This window comes from Ctenopharyngodon idella, chromosome 18 (genome assembly GCF_019924925.1).
Source record: "Ctenopharyngodon idella isolate HZGC_01 chromosome 18, HZGC01, whole genome shotgun sequence".
NCBI lineage: Eukaryota > Metazoa > Chordata > Actinopteri > Cypriniformes > Xenocyprididae > Ctenopharyngodon > Ctenopharyngodon idella.
Window position 1 is genome coordinate 6872926 of NC_067237.1, and position 21134 is coordinate 6894059.

The following is a 21134-nucleotide window of genomic DNA, read 5'->3' on the forward strand; positions in this document are numbered from 1 at the left end:
AAAAGAGGGTCCCCAAAAACCACCAGGCCCTCCCTCCCTGCCCCTTTCTTTTATATAACACAAGATTTTACAGCTGGCAGTGACGCTGAAGGGGTCTTTTTTTATAAAAAAAAAAAAATAATAATAAAAAAAAATTAAAAAAAAAAAAAAATCAGGAAACTGAATGAATGAAGTCTTAGGAAATCTGTGGATGCAAAAAAGGGTAAGGACGTCCTTAGTTTAGTTTCCCTACCAGGTCTGGCGCTATAAATACATATGAAAACGGCTTTGACCACCACTAGTACCTCCTGAAAGCCACCTAGTAACTGAAAGAAAGCATTTACACCCGTGAGACGACTTGCTTTCCAAGACTGAGAATCTTAGGGGTACATACCACAGTTTCAGTACTTTTTACTCATGGATTTGAAAACAACAGGCCATTTGACGGATAATATGCGGTTAAGTTACTAAACAAAAAAAAAAACAAAAAACAAAACAAAAAAAAAAACAGTATACAAAGAAATAGTGATGTCAAACCCAAAGAACATAAAGAAACCAAGACAAGTTATGTGACCTTGCTTCTGAAGATTAAATTGAGCCAGATGGGGGGGGGAATTAAAGCAGAAATCTCCATTAAAAATTAGGGTTTTTTTTTTTAATTCCGGAATAGAGCCCTGAGCAGCACGTCTGCTGTGAACAAACATACCTATTTTAACTTCCGTGGCTATGATCAAAAACCAAAATAAAGTCAAAGCTTATTATTTACATAGTAATATAAAAAGGAAAAACAATTATGGTACTTCTGATGAATAGATTTTATACTCACACACTGAACTAATCTGTGCCCATTAGATACTAGAATTTCACTTGAGCATCTCCAGAAACAAGACTCGCATCTGATTTTACTATCTTGATTTCAGGTTCATTGCCGCAAAGATTTTTAGGGGGAATATAACATTCAAACGTCAGTTTAAACCAAGGGGACCTTTTCTTTAGAAGACCACTGTAGTAGAGTGCCACCTACTGGTTTCCAGGGAATAAGAGCAGCATGAGGCTTTGCAGGAATCACTAGATGCCAACAGACTAATAAACAGAATCAGTGATCTCTTGCTTTTCAAAAACAGAAGTAGTTTAACCAAACTTAAAGATGACAGTTTTTATTGTAAAACAGCCAAAATAATAAATGACTAAAGAAAAGTAACAATTGGTGGCACATTCAAAAAAATAAAGACTTTTAGATCAACGTCATACCACCATGGGGGTTTAGTGCCAATTAAACGGCTCTCATGAGAAAGAAAACAAATAAGGTCAGTTTCATTGAAAGAGCCTAGTTCTGGACGGTCACCAGTTAATTCATTTGTAAGTCTGCATGAAGGTCTACGCATGAAGGGTTTCATTCTGGACATTTATAACATTTACAGGTCAACTTCTGCAGAGGAACCTCCCAAGTCATCAAAACGAGACATGGCTTGGGTGGTATTTGCCACCCAATTACAATTTTTTGGGGATATGGGTTGGGATCTTTTTTTTTTTTTTTTTAACTTTCGCTTTTTTAGGTCATATATCAAATGAAAAAAAGTCTTAAGAGCTCAAAGAGATGACATCTCATTTTCAATGCAAATCTTTAGTTTGAAAAACCAAGTGTCACCATTATTAATCAACTTACAAATATAAATCAGTTTTCTCCAATATTAACATAAAAACTTCCAAAAAGTAAAATAAACAAACATCTACATCGGGGTGAAAAAGGGTTCTGTCCGATATGCAGCGGGTATGGGGTGGCCCGTTTCCGGTTTCTGATTAATAAGGAGGTGGTACGAAAACAAATACAAAGATCACAAAGCACCCAGGTCTTCATGAGCGTTTGAGCCTCTTGGAATGCCGCTGGCCGCCCGAGTCCTCGTCACTGCTGGCCTCGTCCTTGTCGTCCGTCACACCTCGTGGTGTCCGTCTCAATCCAGTTCTCCTGCTGTCCCTCTCATTGTCGCTTTCCTGCTCTCGATAATCTTTCCGACTCGTCCGCTTGCTCTTTCTTCTCACAGTTTCCTCTTCTTCGTCATCATCATCATCATCATCATCATCTTCATCATCCTCCTCCTCGCTTTCGCTGTCAGCTTGGTTCCGTTGTCTGTCGCTCTGTCTGGATGTGGCTCTTTGCTTCCCATTCTGTATCTTCTTCCTTGCCTTGACCTCTTCTTCGTCGTCATCCTCTTCGGAAGGAGTGGCCGGGCGTTTGCGCGTTCGGCGGCGCAGATAGCCGACCCCAGGGAGGCTCTTCTGCAGGAGCTCGACGAACGCCTGCTCTGTGCGTGCCATGCAGGTCAGAACGTTGCTGTCGGGCTGATTATATTCCTCTGCATTTGAGAAGATGAGCTTCATGTCCTCGAGGAAATCGCTGGCGCTGTGGTACTGGGAGGATTTGAACTTGTCCTGCATGGTGGCGAAGTCCATCGGGTTGCTGATGATATCCTGATAATCCTCGGCCTCTTCAGCGGATACAGGTTCCCTGGATGAGGAGAAGAGAAAGCACAGGAATGTGTTATGCCACGACTACTTTCAATTAACTGCTTTGGTGTGGGCCATATGATTAATTTTGAACCCTGTCATGTGTATCACTGCCACAGGTAAATGATGCATATCACTGAATATTAATTAGGCTTGTCAATATGCCAAATTGTTATAAATTGAACAAAACCCTCACAGGTTTCATAATTCTCAATAATCACCAGATAAACTAATAAATCGAATTAACAAACTATACAAATACTATAAATATATCCAACCTTAACCGGATACATATAGTACACTTTCGTAAACTGGTATGTACTATATAGCAAAACTCAACTGCTTGGTTGTAAACTGTTACCATTCAGCGATATATTAAAAGTTGGATATATAGTACATCCTATTTTATCTGCATACATGTAGTATACTCGCATAGAGTAATAGAAATTTACACTATATATAGCAATGTTTAAATGAGTTTAGTTTAAACACAGATAGCAACGTGAGCTGTTCATGTCTCACCTGCGCTCGCGCGCTATCAACACCTGGGTGATGACGGCGTAAATGACTGGTCATAGAGCTTTCGGCACATCATTGAACATTTGTTTGCTAACAGTGACTGTTTTGTCTGTGTTCTTTTGATCATCGATGTTGTAACATATTGGGAAGCCAGAATGCGTATCCATCGACTGAAACATACATTAGCCGAATCCGTCTGTCTGTTTTACACGTTGTTTTCAACAAACCATATTATAGATGCGTCGTCAGGTTTCGGGATAAACTGCGGTGCAAGCGCGGGCTGAACCGTGGGTGGAGAACCGAACGGTTACATTTTTTTTTACCGAGAACCTTTTCACCCCTAATATATATCTCCTACTTCTTGATATAAAGTTGAATATAAAAGTATGTCCAACACATGCGTATAGTATACTCGTGTATGGCGAGAGATATAGAAATTATATATATATATATACACACACACACACACACACACACACACACACTACACAGCATCTCACACAGCATACACAAAATGTAAATTAAATTATCGCCCAGCTCTAATCTGCTAAATGCAATTAATAGGGATATAAGATATTAGATATTAGATATGAAGATAAACATTAACATTCATAATGTGATTCTTCGTAAAGCTGCTCGGAAACAATGCGAGTATAGATATATGTAGGGTTATGTTAAAACAAAATTTCACTAGTCAATATCAATATACAAGCCTATAATGAAATTTAAATGAAAACAATTGCACAGTTTATACTCATAGGTAAATAGCTAATGTTTACCTTTATAAGTCTATTAAAACGTTATGACAATATGATTCATTTTGTGACCGTTTTAATACACATAGGTGTGTTAAATCACAATGTCTTCATAATATCTGTAAGGGTGTACCTGAAGGGCCAGCTGTAGCGGTATTTCATGAGCTTCTGAAGGATCTCCTCACATTTCTCCAACTCAACAGCTTGTTTTTTCGATATTGGCTTAGAGCTCTGTCGGACCTGCAAACGATCAAAAACACTTCAGAATATGGTGCTTTCATGTTCATAAACATTCATATACGGGCTATTAGTATAGTGACTAATTCTTAACCTGCCTACACTTGCACTGTTCAGTTTTTTTTTTTTTTTTTTGCCTCAACACACCCCATATTATGTTTGTTAATGAACAAATTGTTCTTTTCACCAGTACTTTTTAATGATTTAGCTGAACCCATCTGCAAAGCATTTGTAAATCAGTTGCCTTCAAAAAAAATAAATAAAAATTTAACACTGTTTTCAAGATCTACACAGTACAGTTAACTAAAATTTACTACAAACAGTAAAACGCTGTGCATGGGAACAGTATTTAACATAGACCTCACTTCCACATGTTTCGTTTTACTCACCAGCTCATCGATGTCAGCGGGGTTGATCGGTGCGGGTCGTGATTTAGGTGATTGTTTGGAAGAAGGTTTGGGAGAAGGTTTAGGATCTGGTTTGGAAGTAGATCTGAGAGCAGATTTGGGATCTGGTTTAGCAGAAGATCTGAGAGCAGGTTTGGGATCTGGCTTGGAAGCAGATCTGGCACTAGGAGGCGAATGCTTCTTCTGTGGTTGTTTACTCTGCACTTTGGGCTTTAAAGACGTCTTTACCTTTTTTCTAGGTCTCACTGTGACAACCAAACAGACAAAACTAGAGTTTGTGCCGATACTTAAAGACAAAGTTTCAAGAACTTGAGCATGACATGATGCTATAGTACATTTGATAGACAAAATATTAATAAAAAAAAAAAATAAAAAAAAAGTATGAGAACATCAATACAAATTCATGAAGCATAAAATCATTACTTTGTATTGGTTCTCAAAGCTCTCAGTGACACTCACAGCTGTGGCCCGTGTCCCTGTGTTCTTCTTCCGATTCGTCCTCTTCAGAGTCTTCTTCATCTTCCTCCTCTGAATCCTCCTCTTCCTCAGTGTCCTCATTATAGTTTCTGCATATGTATAGATGTGTAAATGAATTATGAGAAACTTTGAGCATAGAAAATAAAGCTATGTTTGGCTAATACTTATGTTCATTTAATAGGGAAAACTAAAACAAAATTCTTCAAAAACATTTCAGCAAACCCTGAATGACTAGAGCTTATTTACAGTGGTGAAGCTAGAAAAAAAAAAAAAAAAAAAAAAAAAACAATACTACACACACACATTGCAAAGTGTGTAAATTCTAGTGCTTACCTGCCCCTGGAGCTGCGTCGGGCAGTGGTTGGCTGACAGGCTGGGCAGAGCCATTCACCCGCCGGTATACGGTATAATGCCGGCCGCAGACAGAACAGGTGGAAGGCTTTATTACACTCATCACACAGAATCAACTTATCATCCTCTCCTACAGAGAAAGACATTCATAAACCAGATCAATTACATATTAAATCTTCCTGTTTCCATGCAGTACTTGCTCTTGTGTGCAGCTCACATTACAGCAACAGGTGCTGTTTAAATCTTAGACATTCTCTTTGGTCATTCAGTCCCTTGTGATTTTCACTTCATACTCTAAAGGTGTGAAGTCAAATACTCCCTGTGGTTGTCTGAGTTTTAAGGTCATTTGTTTCACATACTGTAGTGTTTCCCACAGGTTTTTGTGAGACTATGGCAGGAGGACCTTGAACTTTCTTTCTTTAAGAAAATTTTGTACATTTTAGTTAAATGAATCAAATGAGCTATCAAATTAAACAATAAATAAAAGAAGTCTTGTACATAGACTTTAAAGTGGACTCAAACCTCTTTTTAGTTGTAAGAGTAATCTGACTGCACTGTAAAATATTGTATTTAAAATAATTTATTAAATTTAAAAAAAGTGTTATATTAAATTTCACTTTACAGTAGCAACATTTATAATGACACCATTGTGTCATTCTGTGAATGTGAAAAAGCATAACTGGCGCACACTGCTTTCCCAAATCAGTGTTAAACTCACGGCACAAAGCACTGGATCATGAACCACACATGTAATTGAACACATCAGACTATATACTTCAAATCGTTGTTTTTTTTGTGATTTCAATGCTTTGCCAAAGCAATGGCGGAAAACAACGTCACACTTTTTATGCTATTATGAGAAGTGTATATTTTCATTTCATTATGAAACTATGGTGGGTGACCACATTCTAAGTAATTAATGGGAAACACTGAACAGTACCTTTAAAAATTGAGTACACTTGAAATTAGTTTTGCAGACCAATATGAACATAATATAATATAAAACTAAAATGGATCAATATCATAATGTTAGATGAATTAGACTGGATAGAGAAGCAAAAGCACACGTGAACTCATTTAATGCCATTTAAAAAGCATCCTAGGATACAGCTCCTGAAGTGGGTTGAGAGAATGTCCAGAGCACAGAGCTAGAATCTAGACAGAGTGGCATCTTTGAAAATGACGAAATGTTTAACATTTTTTGATCACTACATAATTCACATTGTAATGCGTCATTTCATAGCTTTGATGGCTTAGTCCAAACTTTTGCCACTGTATTTAATATTTAACACTGCAAAACAAAATTACGCTTCACAGCATTTGAGGTTGATCTTCAGATGTCTCACCTTTCCTGCGGCACACTTTACAGCGAGCGTTCTCCGCAGACATGTCCCACTTGATGCAGGCGTCCAGCATGCCGAGCAGCACATGCATACGAGAAAAAGTCTGAGCTTCACGGACAGCAGTTTTCCACTTCTCCACCGCCGTGGCTACCTAGAAATTCGATATGCACAAGTTTAGTGTAGTTTGAACATTATAAACATGCACATACACTACACTACACTTTTAAACACTACAGATTAGTTCACCCAAAAATTAACAAATTGTCAATTACTCACCCTCATGTCATTATAAACCAGTAAGAATTTCATTCATCTTTGAAACAGATATTTTAAATGAAATCTGAGAGATTGACAGTCTACGCAACTATCACTTTGTCGCTTCAATAAGTTCATGAAGAGATCGTAAAACTAAGCGGTTTAGTCCAAAATTCAGATTGAATTTAGACTTTTATTCACATATAATCATTGATCAGCGAACATATACAGAAGCTCAACCGTACATGCTTTGATGTGTGAGAACAAACCTCATGGTTTCTTGTGGAAGCTCAAATGTGCTGTGTAAGCAAACACGTCAAGCAAACAAGCTTGAGCTTCCGTTTAACATATCTGATGTGTTATCTGATTAAATAAAAGGAGTGTTCTTCAAAAAAATTCATAAAGAGATCGTAAAAATAATCCATATGAATCGAGCGGTTTAGTCCAAATTTTTTGGAGACACACTCCCTTTATGTGATGAACAGGTTTAATCAGATAACACATCAGATATGTTAAACGGAAGCTCAAGCATTTGAGCTTCCACAAGAAACCATGAGGTTTGTTCTCATACATCAAAGCATGTACGGTTGAGCTTCTGTATATGTTCGCTGATCATTGATTATCAAGTATCAGGAAACCCTACTGAGCACAAGCGCACTCACCCTGGCCTCTTCAGCCAATCTCTTCTGATCATCCACCTCCTCTGCTGTCGTACTCTCCTCTCCCCCAGTCTTCTTTTTCTTCTTCTGTTTGGGCGCCATGAAGCCCTGCAGGAACTTCTTGATCACGCTCTCTTGCAGGGTGATCACACACTCTCCAAAATCCTGCATTTTCTCCAAGTTCTGCACCTGAAAACACAAGTGAGGGGTCAGGAAGGTTCAAAGTGGTGGAGATTTCCATGTAGCCCGGCTGGGCAGTAACATTGACCAATATCTTGGTTTTTGGGATGGTAATTGTTCCACCCTTGCCACATGGTCTTAATGTTTCTCACCCTCTCCTCAAATTCAGACGTGTCCTCCATGTATCCCAGGCCTCCTTTCTGCAGACGAGAGGCTACCTCGATAATGTCAGTGCGCAAGAATTTAAGCAGTTCCTGGTATCCATCACAGGTCTTCAGGCCTGGGTTACCTTTTTTCGTCAGATGGATGGAATGCAAGATTTCCTGGTAACTATACATATAAAAAACAAAAAAAAACATCTGAATTCATCCATTTTTACTGGGATTGAAAGCAAGTTGTAAAAATGTTGTTTACAGGAGGAAGGAGATGTGTGCGTGTGTGTATATATATACACTCACTTGACCTGCAGTCTGAGTTTGAGTTCGCTCTCTCTTACTCCCTGAGAGTGAAGACTCTCTATTAGTTCATCAAGGTCTTTTGGTGTATCACACACAAACCTGGGAAAACAATTTAAGAACAAGCATTTGTGTTGCCGCCCAATGCTGATATCCTGACATATGACATGCCATGTCTTAATTAATGTTAACTGTAAATCTTCATTAAAAATTCATTTTAGCCCATTTTAGACCTTTTTCTTCTTGGAAGCCTTTTCTCTCAAACAATGCGTAGTTTCATACAAAAATTACTTAAAGGCTGATTTCCCAGACACCAACGATACAGCTGGGAATTTGCAAGAACACTTACCAGAGGTTTTGGCCTTGTTTAGGCACAGTGGTCTCAATACAAGTCTCTGGCACTGGCGCCCCCTGCTGGCCATTTTCATTAGAAGTGCTGACTATGCTGCCCTCATCCTCTTTTTCTCCATCTAAGGCAAAAAAAAAGACAATTTCAAACATACTGCCTTCAATGTAAGTAATATTATTCTGTAAATTATACATTTATATATTTGATCTGAAAATTTGATCTGAGATTTTTTTCTACCCCAAACAGACGAACCATCATTTTACATGGATTGTATTGAATACAATGGTTAAGTAGAAGTTTGTACCAAAAACCAAGAAATCTGTTGTTTCTGTGAACAACAGATGATCTAACAGAAAAGTTAGTCTATTAGGTTTTATGCGGCTAATATTTAAATTATACCAAGAAGTCTGGTCAATAACACGTTTACAATAAAGTAATTAGAATGTGCATAGGAAGACTAACCTTCTGTCTCCTCCTCTTTCTTCACCTCTTCATCTTCCTCTGTTGACACCGGCTCCTCTTCAGGAGGAAGAGTGAACGTGTAGTCTATACTCTCATGAACCCATCCCTTTTCAATATACAGCCCAGGAACCACATCAGAGAACAGCCAATACCGGTTGTGATTGCGGTCAGTACCCAGCGGTGTTTTCCTCATCACCAGCTTTGCTTTAGTGACAGCATCCTGAAAGGCTTTCTCTGCTGCGGCTTTCTGCCTCCTTATTCGCTCCTCCTCTGCTTCCTTCTCCATACGCTCTGCAAGGAATACAGACATAATACGATTTAAATAAAATTTGTAATTACTTAATATATTTTCCATCATGACATGAAACCCCTGTGGTATCATAAAGCTCAAGGGGGTTTGCGGACAGGTGGTTAATAAAACTGGACCTAAAAAAGCATCCATTTCCCATTTAACATGTTGCTCTCTTTATTTATCCTATTCTGAACCCTGATCCGAACCTCGGTACGCACTAAACAAGCAGACCAAGACCTCTGAAAAGATGGGTCTTCGTTCTCTTCCAAACAAACTCTGTTGCAGTTCGATCAAAATATAAATGCAACATGGACCAAAGACATCTAAATGAACAAAAAACAGGACGTAATGTCACAAGACACAACCTTAAAAAGGACAGAATGCATAAGCATACTTGTTTTTTCCTAGTCATAGGAGCTACGTTGTCCATTAAGTTCAGAACAGGAGTCAAAAACGGCGTCTCCTCGCAGCAGATCTTCATTTGTGTGTAACAGAGGGATTCCTGCAGGTGTTTTGACTCCTTTACACATTTTATAATCTCTTCATGAGTTCTCAGCTGGTAAAACATCATATGTACACACATACAACAAGCACATTTAGCCCAGAACACAGCGTTGTTTTGGATATTTAAGTTCTGTCACAAAACTGTTTTTTTTTTTTACCTTTAGATTCGGTCTTAAAAATGACAGTGTGAACGCTAAGTGAAGCAGGACTAAATGTGTTGTTTTCTTTTTTTTGGTCCGGACCAAAAAGAACCGAACTACAGGCGTGAACACACCAGACATGTTTACAAGTCCCTACGGTCAAGTCCAAGTCAAGTCCAAGTCAAGTCCAAGTCAAGTCCAAGTCAAGTCTCAAGTCAAGTCTCAAGTCTTTGAGGACCAGGTCAAGTCAAGTCCAAGTCAAGTCTTTGTTCTATTTTTATCAATATATTTTTTCAGCTAATTGTTATTAGCTGAATTGTTATATGATTAACAGTGTATTTAAATATCAACACCGATTACTTTTACTTTAAAATTGTCTAATAAAGCACACAAAATACTACTTAAATCATTTCTATTACTTTCTAAATTTATACAAAATTATACCATTTAGAACCACCACAAGGAAAAAAGTGCTGTGTATTGAGCTATATGAGCTGCCGTAATTTGCTGTAGAACTCAAGCAATGCTGGAAAATGTAGTCTTCCAGTGAGCGCCGGCGGTAACAAAACCTATGTATAGACAAGCGTTACAGTAAACAACACAACGAACAACATTTCCATCTGTGTCTCTCGTTTGTGATAAGGCGATATAATAATAATGCACTGCGACTTAAACCGACCTGTGGAAATGAGTCGGACGGACAGGGTAATAAAATACGTATGGAAGTGTTTGTCCAATCCAAATACAATTTAACATGGTAAATCTGGATATTATATGCATTATCAAATACCTGGGCAAAAAGAAAAAAAAAAAAAAAAAAAAAGAAAAAAGAAAAGGACATTTACTTCTTGAAAATGGACCACAAGCAAGCCTCTGCAGCTGTGCAACACCAGAGCTTCCTTTCGGATTAACTGATTGCTTTTAAAATGAAATCACAAAGTTTATCGCAAGGTAAGGCTTGGCTATACTGTTATTATTTGTTGCTAATTTAACAAGTTTTCTAATGGGTGATGATGGCTTGGTGTGTTTAGAGATGATTTGTGATATTCGCTGCTGCAGCACATATTTGGGAATGAATGGATAGTAAAATGTGGTGTTTCGTGCCATCATGTGAGGTAGTAAATAGAGAACGTAATCCGGAATGTCATGCCAAAAGACTTTTTCACAAGTCTCTGTCTTCAAGTCCGAGTCAAGTCTCGGGTTAGTAGTTCACGAGTCCAAGTCAAGTCACAAGTCGTTTATTTTTGCGACTTAAGTGCGACTCGAGTTTCCATCTCTGGAACACACCTTCCTCTTTTGTTTGCTACTGGTTTTATTTCATTATTCTCTTAAAGGATTAGTTCACTTTCAAATTATAATTTCCTGATAATTTACTCACCCCCATGTCATCCAAGATGTTTATGTCTTTCTTTCTTCAGTCAAAAAGAAATTAAGGTTTTTGATGAAAACATTCCAGAATTATTCTCCTTATAGAGGACTTTAACAGACCCCAAATGGTTGAAGGTCAAAATTACAGTTTCAGTGCAGCTTTAAAGGGCTTTAAGCGATATCAGACGAGGAATAAGGGTCTTATCTAGCGAAATGATCGGCCATTTTCTAAAAAAAAAAAAAAAAATATGTATATGCTTTATAAACACAAATGCTCGCCTTGCAAGTGCTTCCGCCAGACCGCCTTCCGTATTCTTCAAAAAGCTTACACTGTATGTCCTACACCTTCCCTATTCAACTTACGGAACTAATGCAATGGCAGTTCCATTTTTCCGGAATTTGAATACGGAAGATGTTCTGGTGGAAGCTAGATATTTGACTTCTTAACTTGTTTAAATATGTTTTTTTTTTTTATACAAACAACACTTCGCTTCAGAAGGCCTTTGTCAACCCCCCAGAGCCGTGTGGAGTACTCGTTTATGATGGATAGATGTGGATGGAAGCTTTTTCTTCAGCTCATACTAGCTCATCAGCTCATGGTTTCCGTTCAAAGCCATTATAAAGCTCAGATGCGTCAGGATATTTATTAATATTTCTTCGATTATGTTCATCAGAAAGAAGTCATATACACCTAGGATGGCTTGAGGGTGAGTAAAGCTTGGGCTAATTTTCATTTGAAAGTGAACTAATCCTTTAATCTTAATTTCTCCCCCCCCCACTCTTTACAGGTTTCTGGTATATCACTCTTCATCCTCATCTTTTTAACCTAATTTCTGACACTCATGTTTTTCTTTTTTTACTCATCTCTCACCTTTGTTTTGCCGTTCCTGTTCTTCCTTTTCCTTCTTGGCCTGAATGGACATCAAGCGTCTGCTTTTCACTGTGCTAATCATGTCCTCCGGCTCTGGCTCCACTTTTGGGGGGACCTTGGGTGTCTCTTTTTTCACGTTTGAATCCTTCCTCCTATCTGCCCTCATTAGATCTCCATTGCCATCGGTTTTTGCCTCCATCTGCTCTTTCCGTTTTTGCTTCTCTGCCCTCTTACGTTCATTGACTTCTTTGAGCGTGGCAAGCCGCTCCTTCCACAGCTCGGCTGATCGCTGCTGCATGGCCTCCACGTGATCCTCCACCGAATAGGTCATGAGGATACGATGAGACAGTGCCACAAGCAGGCTGACCTTCTCCTGAGGGGTCAGTTCAAACACCTCTGATGTCTCAAGCTTTTCCAAGAACTCGCTGCTCACCACTTCATCGTAACCCCCACCAGGCTGCCAGCCATCCGAGCCACGGGCACTCTCTTCCTCATGTGCATCCGATGGCCGCAAACACAGGCGCACCAACTCGGATACGGAGTGCATGGTGAGAGGAATCTCAGATAACGGCATGTCCAGTTCACTGTAACCTTCCGCTAGCTCATCTTGCAGAAGTGTTTGCAGCAGAACTACCAATACACGGTTTAAGTAGAGGAAACCTGCCTTGTCTCCAGCTAAAGCCTCCATCAGAGCGACGGAGGTGATGGGATACTGGTCATCAGGCATCAGGAGGCCGGAGTAACAGTGAAGGAACTCCACTACCATAGCTATGTCACCAAAGAGGGCGTTGGGAAGCCCCTCGGGCATGTCGAACAAACGAAACGTTGGCAAGCTCTTGCCTTCAAGCTCCTGGTCTTCATAACGGCGCGACATCTCTCGCCTCATCTGCATCTCCTTCTCTCGACGCTCTTTGGCTTTCTCACGCAGCTTCTGCTTGACTTCCTGGCGCTTCTGACGCAGAACATCCTGTTTCTCCTCCTCAGTCATGAGGGCCCATCGGCGTTTTTGCTCAAGAATTTCCCAGCGCTTCTGCACCAGCTCTTTCAGCTCCTCAGGAAGTCGTCCGCGATCCTCTGCGGACAGCGTTTTTGCTGCCTTAGACACCAATGTGGACAGAGCGGTCTTCTTGTCTTCTTTGCCTTTATTCTCCTTGTAAAACCGAAGGAGATGCAAGGCCATGGGCGGAAACGGTTTTCCCAGCTTAGCGGAGCCAGTACTTGAACTTCGCCCTCGCTTTTTTGGGCTAACTGGAGCAGGTGGGCTTTTAGCAAGATCCAAAAGGGTCATCTGCTTCATTCTGGGTTTCTTGGCGCTTCCAGTGCTTTTCTCATCCTTTTTGGAGAGCTTCTGGCCATTGGGAGTTTTGGTGACTCCACTCTTGCGGCTCTTTCTGGGATCAGTGGATTTTTTGTCTCCCTGTTTTTTGTTCGATTTTGGGGTGCTGAGGATGTTTTCCCCATCAGACTTCTTGGATGTACCTGAGTTTTTCATTTTTAAAGGTGATCCATTAACTTTCTTCAACTGAACAAAAGAAAATATGAAAACAAATTATTCAAATATTAACAATAAAATACACAAATAACTCAAACAGGCAGTCCCATTAAAGAATATAAGATGTACTTCAGTCATCTCATAAACAAATGAATGGCATAAAAGCTGTTCCAAAACATCTAGTAGGGATGTGAATTTTCCAGAAATATTATTAAATCAATTATTGATCAATTAGTCGTTAACATTAGTACCACAAAATGCATGCGGAGAACTCCAAGTACGTCTACATAGTAGCAACGGCTGCAACAGTACATGTACAAGTAATTGTAAAAAAAAAATGCATTTGTCATTGAATCATTCAGGAGATTAATTTAAAAAGAATTAATAATTAACTCAAATTAAATGCCATTTAAATACACTGCAGCAATTAACATTGTCAACATTTCCAGTAAATTACATTTTTGTTTAGATACATCTGTCATACAGCGCTATTGTGGCTGCGGTGTCACGTTCTAAAATAACGGTTGCCTTAAAAAAAAAAAAAAAAAACCTGTGTGTGAAAGGGTTAAATAAAATAGTGTGATGTACATTTTGGCTGACCACTATTTTTGCCATCTGCTCATATGATTAGGTTTTAGTAGCACTCTACTCAAACATACCTGCACATGACACCAGAGGGTTGGACTGAGAGGTATGTTCTGGGAGTCTTTTTTCTTTTTCTTCTTTTCCCCTTTTACATTTACTCCCTCACTGTCTGTTCCCGTCTCTCCAGTCTTCAGCTTCTTATTGGGTTTCCCTTCCGGTGAACTCAAGCTTTTCCTCTTAGTAGATGGATTTTCTGCTAGAAACTAAACAGAAAGAAAAATTTTTAATATAATAATTTACGAAAACACTTCTTTCTAAAGCATATCACATATGTATCCCACCTTGTGAGGGTCGAGTAAAAAGTCACTGAATTTGCTCGGCAGGTTGAATTTTTTCACCAACTCGTCCTCCACCACCCAGGGGGCGCTCTCTCCTGATCCCAACCTCAGAGCATAGTGTCTGATGAAGTAGCGCATGATTTCTTTGTTGGGAGGCCGCTCAGTTCTGAACAGGCTGTCTACGGGGACGTCGCTGATTACTTTGTCCTCATCGAGAAGTTTGACGTCGTACTTGTGGGGCAGAAATTTGGGCATGACCCATTTCTTCTTTTCTTCTTTCATACTGGTTGGGAGTTTTCTGGGTGAGCGACGGGCCCTATCAGCTACAAACAAAATTAAAAAAAATAATGCAAAAATATTGATATTCAATTTTTAATTCACCCTGGTTTAATCAGGGTTTAATATATATATTATATATATAGCAGTAATTAGTGTGACAAAACTAGCATTATAAACAAATACAATTACTGGTCAGTTAAATATTACTAGTAACCATTAATAATAATACATTATTATTTAGTATTTTTGAATATACTGAAAGACATCATGAATGAATATGAAGAGCAGATAAGTCTTACAGAGACTCTCTCTCCTGCTCTCCTCCTCTTTGGACTGTGGCTCCTTCTTCAGGTTCTCCTGACTGGCATTCTCTTTATCACTGGATGGAGAATCACAAGCTCCTTCCATCTTTTTCTCCACATTTTCTTCCGGAGGATTCTCAAGCGGATGAATCTTTACCACTTTGACACGCAAAGTCTTATCCTTGCCAACCTTACGGGGAGAGCGAGACAGAATTACCATTTCACATCCATAAAAAGGGAACAAAAGAGAAGGAGAATGACAGAAAAGAAATTTGCACAAAACCCCATTTTTCACAAGTTAGACAAATTCCAATGGACAAAAGCCTACCCTACATACAAGGGTCAAAATATTAAATCCAAGTTCATACCAAGAAGTCGCACTCCTCGCCCACAGCATACTTGGTGAGAATCTCCACCCAGACCAGATCCACTAGCTTATCGAGAGATACTGTGTTATGGTGCACAATCTCCAAAACGGGCTTCTCAAACCACACTGGATACTCCTCCTGAAGCCTGCCAAATATGAACCCATTTAATATGGTAACATAAGCAAACAAATCATTCACTCAACATAACTTGCAAACTTCATGAAAATTTGCCACAAAATTTGACGAAAGAAATTCTCCTGCCTGTATTGACATTTTTAAATGACGTGACAGCCCTTCAAATTTATGATTTGCAACTTTGTATTGATAACCAGTGCAGGGCTTGACAATAAGGGGGACCCACTCTGATGGCCAGAGTGAAAGATGCTCAGGACAGCTGTTGGAATTGTCACCGGCTCAATTTCCTACCTGAATACTACTGTTAGACCTACCTGAAAACAAAGCTCAGTTTATTTTATTTCTGATGGTTTACTTGTCTTTAATGTTTGAACTTTATATTATTTTATAAGCCAAACGCTAAAAGTTTTTGCTGTGGTATCAGAATTGTGAAGTTTCACTGAAACATATCTAAAACATTAGTGTCATGACAACCCTATTTATCAGAATACAAGGTTACATGGGTCAAAAACTATTTCTGTAATTATTTTATGTCAGGTGATGATGTCATCAAGCCTTTCCCACTTGAAAAGACTGTGCTAAAAGTGAACTGTCAACTGGCATAGAGATGACTTAACAGTTAACAGATAAGGACTAAAAGCTTAAAAAAATTCAGCACCACCTTAATTTAATTTTATGAAATTTTACTTAATGAAATAAAATTATTATGTAATAAAAACCTTGTAAAGGCTTCTGTTGTCATTTGAAAGTAGTTTAGGATAATGCCTCCTTCTGTCTATAATATGGACTTATGGATTTATTTGGGGAGGATTTATGTTAAAACCATTAATGCTCATTTGAAAAACAACAACTTCATACTCTTCATGGCCAGCAGAGGGAGATGAGAAACAGGGGACTGAAGAATCAACAGTAAAAATAGCTTCCAAAACACGTTGACCCTTAAAGCAGCATAACACTCTATATGGTCTGTACTGCAAACTGTTGTGAATGTAAGCGTCTGGTCACATAAGCAGCTTACGAGACTAAACTGCTTTCTCCCTCTCCCATACACCAATACAGAAATCTGTTTGAATGTCAGATGAGGAGGTCTGAAGCAGAGCAATTCTGTACACTTCTGCTGAAAACTCAATCAATAATACATTCTCTTATTAGAAGGGGGGGGGGGCACAAGGGCACCAATGAAGTAGCAGAGGTGTGGTCATATGACACTCCCTCGACACAACAGCCAATGGTTCACTTTACAAGCTTTCTGCTATACAGCAGACATGCTGGAAAATAAAGGGATGCAACACCCAATGAATTTCTGTCTGTGCCTTTAAGTGGTTCCTGACTCAAAGAACAATTTTGAGTCATTCAAATATTTTAGAGCCAAGTACAGGTATTTTTGAATAGCGTTAAGAGCTGGTAAGATACATTTCTGTGAATCAGTTCAAATTGCCTGCTCATTCAATCAATTCTCCAATGGCAATGACTTTATAAAATTAAAGATTTCCATGACACTTCTAAGCCTAGAAATCACAATTTTATACAATATTTCCAGGTGTTCCATGATCTGAAACAGCGCCACGCATTACGTAATCACGTTGGAAAGGTCACGGGTGACGTAGGCGGAAGTACCGCAGTAGGGTACTCATTTCATTTTCTCCTCCAACTTCAAAATTGTTGTTTTACCTTTTTTGTAAAGGCCATTTGACTTAGTCTTTGCATGTTCACTTCGTAGACACTGGATCGGCTCTTCCGCCTACGTCACACGTGCCCTTTCCAACGTGATTACGTAATGCGTGGCACACCACAGAGCTAGTGCAAGACAAGCATTTGTGGTTAAAACGTATATAATTTTTTATTTTAGAAAATGACTGATCGTTTCGCTAGATAAGACCCTTATTCCTCGTCTCGGATCGTGTAGAGCCCTTTGAAGCTGCACTGAAGCTGCAATTTGGACCTTCAACCCATTGGTAGCCGTTTAAGTCCACTATATGGAGAAAAATCCTGGAATGTTTTTCTTTAAACCTTAATATCTTTTGAACTGAAGAAAGACAAACATCTTGACGTGACATGACATGACATGGGGGTGAGTAAATTATCAGGAAATTTTCATTCTGAAGTGAACTAATCCTTTAAACCCAATGAGCTGCTTACCTAGTCAGCATTTCTGCCTCAGATAACAAATGTGAGGTGGCAATGGCAGCTCACAACATATTGAGAGACAGCCAAAAATGCCCAGAAGATTTCCAAATATAGATAAATACCAAGTCCAGAAAAAAAGATTTGAGAAGAACTGAATTAGTGGAGGACCAATGACTGAATGATGCTCTGAGTTCATTCATGCATGCGCTCGTTTTTATTACTTACAGCTCCGTGACCTCCTGCTCCTCTTCCCAAGCCTCCTTATGTGTGAGCTGGCTGCTGCCAGTGCTTTTGCACGTCCATATCCGCTCTCCATACCTGCGCAGTCGGGCTTCATACTCTCTGAACAAAAGGGTTAAGGACAAACAACACACTTCAACACTACATCACTTCCAGATCTTCTGGAAGTTCTGAAGTCTCAAGCAGCATGCACTTCTAAAGCAGAGCTGATCAAGCGGTGTCAGCATTGCCACCCGTCCTCTATGAGAGAGACTCGTTCATAAATAATGCATGCATGCAGCACAGCAGCTCAATAATTAAAGGGCCAGCAGCAGCAGACCCTGCCTGAACTTTTTTATGTGTAAATTTGCAATTAAAAATAGGTAGCAAAAAATACAAGAGAAGAGCCTCAGTAAAATTGATATTATATACTCTGAAAGAGTAAAACCATTTCAGAGGCAAGATAAATACTTGTGCAGAAGTTAATTTTGCACTGTTCATGTATGATATAAATGTGTATCTAAGCATAATAAATAATTAGTGGTCATCCAATATGGGCTTTAAATGCCAGATGTCAGTTTATCTGGAAACCTGGTTATGACAGCAAACAAGACAGACAAAAATGCTAAAAAGAAATGAATACTTGACAATTTTTAATAAAGTTTATAAAAAAATAAAAAATAAATTAATTATGACATGGGCTGTCAGTAGATTTTAAAACTGATTCAAGGGTTACACTTAACAGAAGGAATAGCACTGTTGTAAATTAGACAAGCAAATACTAAATAGCAGATGCTAATCATCTCAATAAGTCCAAATATTGTATTATCAATATATAATCTCATGTATTAATCTATCGCTACATCTAAAAAAGGCATGACATTAAACGTCTCATGAATGCTAGAGCCTCAAAAATTGCTTGTTTCAAACACTAATTTGGCAGATCTAGAACACAAAACAGGAAAATTGTCTAGTTTTTGGTGCTGGAACTAATGAAACATGCGTAAAGTTTAAGCACGTGATTAAAACTCTAAAACGAGTTAATAAAACCTGCAACTAATGCGAGCTCTATCGCTTTGCTAACTCAAACTGCCCTCCATCCTATGGCCTTCTCCCCGAAGCACCGCCCTCCACAGACACGTTAGCCAATCCGATTTCATAAAACCCGAACGCAGAGAGAGATTGAGAGGCAGTGAGAGTTTCTGATTGGCCAGATTTCTGATTCCGTAACACATGCGGATCGGGGTCACTTTCATTTTTTATACTGTTTACAGAGACAGGTGTGGTTCGTCAGGAAACCAGTTACAGTGACATCTGTCAAATAACAGACTTGGTCTATAAATAAAACACTTACACGAATTAAAGATTTATATTTGAGCAAACATCTAGTCAGATTTACAAAAACATCAAAGAGCACCCAAAAATGCGAATGCTGCATTTAACAGCATAAATCAAAGGACTAATATAGTAATACCGCGGTAGTTGATGCCCTGAAGTTCAGCTCTACTCATCTTGTCAGTCATGACCAAATTCACGTGGCGTGAGGTGAACGTTTCGCGCGCAAACGACCTCGCGCAGCAGCTGCACATGAACTCGCACTTTCTTCTCCAGTAGCAGCCTGAGCTGAAACTATTTATACAATCATAACCACACACTCCCAGCATACAGCTAACTATTACAGTCTCAATCTATAAACTCACGTCACGCATATCCCTGAATTGTAAAAGAGAGCGCGCGAGTGTTACACAAGATTGAGTCATGGCACTTTGGATGAGAAACTGTTTAGCCAGACGTCACACAAGCACTGTGCGTCCTGGAGCTAGCTCGCTAACACTAGCTCGCTCTAAAATGCACACAGGACAACAACAACCTCTCAATAACATGAATCTCACCATGTTTCAGCACTCAAAACCAGACAAATATACCATTCAGCCCTGCCTTAAGAGTTTAACCGTGGATGAGCTAAACGTCATGGTCACCTTTAGCAGGTTAGCGTTACAATGAGATGCAGCGCGCAAGATGAAAACAATAATAAAGGCTTAAATGTACGCACGGTGCTCGTACGCGCTCAGAACCCACGATTCGCGTGGAAACAACAGCTCGAGACTCTTGCGGGCACGCGTTTGTATGTTCGGTGCATGCAAGTGTATGGTGGAGGCAGTGAGAAAGGATACTCTTTGTTCCTGAAGGCCTCTTTAGTGTGCTCGATGATGAACACCTCCTCTCCTGGGCCCGGCGGCTCCGACAGCGGCTTAACCAACGGGTACGGCTTCCGGCCTAGCAACGGTGCCATCGCGTGCGGGCTGTGGTGGTCCTGGATGTGTCGGCAAAGTGAACTACTGAACTAACCCACCGCTCAATCTCAGCTTAAACTGAATATGGAGTGAAATCCGCGCGTCTCAGCGGCGTAGCATGGAGGTTAGGCTAGCGCGCGCTGCTTTGCTCACTTTTTATGAAGCGCGTGAAAACAAAACCAAACCAAACAACGGCTTTACTGGTCAGTTACATCTCCTGTAGGAAATCCATTGTTTTGGGGGAGCCGGTGGGGTCATGGTGAGATGGCTGAAAAGAGCGTAAGAAGAGAACGGAAGCTCCTTCTGTGTGCCGGGGATGGAAGCGCGAAAGGCGGCCCGTCAGAGCTGGTATGGCGGGCTTTCTTATGCCGCTCAGGTCCGTGTTGCTGTCGATTCTCCAGGCCAAAGCGACGTACCAATCCCTTTACCGCAGCGACTATAGACCGCGTAGATACCGTTTTGAGGGACGTGCTGATTACATAAACAAACAACAGGGTTTATAGCTGATTGAAAAATGGCGGGAGTTCCTGCTACACCGGCAACATTCCGTACAACCTCAAAACTCCGTTACCCCGGTAGCAAGCAGCGACGCAAGAATAAGTCCCACCCATCGCCTGCAACTATTGGTTCTAAGAAACTACGACAACGACTGAGGTATTTTATTGGTCGCTTGAACTGTCAGTTATACTACTCCATCTTTTGACAAAGGAACACCCCTCCAATCATAAATACAAGGAGTGTTTGCAAGCGTGGCTAGAGGTCAGTTTGTGGTAAATTTATAGATAATTTCAACATGACAGTATGCAACTTGGCTTTGGCGTTATTTACGGACATTTTATTTTTTGTAAGAACATAATTTATAAAGCCTAATGCCCAGCGTTTAGCAG

The 21134-nt window shown here is 39.7% G+C and overlaps 1 protein-coding gene across 1 annotated transcript; it reads right to left on the reverse strand.

Annotated features, from left to right (window-relative positions):
- Positions 1-454: 454 nt before the first annotated feature.
- baz1b (bromodomain adjacent to zinc finger domain, 1B) lies at positions 455-20854 on the reverse strand. The gene is made up of 18 exons (XM_051870962.1): positions 20128-20854; positions 17960-18076; positions 15473-15617; positions 15102-15294; positions 14527-14846; positions 14260-14448; positions 12109-13630; positions 8934-9224; positions 8472-8592; positions 8126-8224; positions 7820-7997; positions 7491-7676; positions 6577-6724; positions 5213-5360; positions 4862-4968; positions 4385-4647; positions 3892-3998; positions 455-2485 (listed from the first exon to the last, which is right to left on the reverse strand). Exons 1-18 carry the CDS (start codon positions 20244-20246, stop codon positions 1834-1836), a joined length of 4905 nt encoding a protein of 1634 aa, XP_051726922.1. The 5' UTR covers positions 20247-20854; the 3' UTR covers positions 455-1833.
- Between the last annotated feature and the right edge of the window lie 280 nt (positions 20855-21134).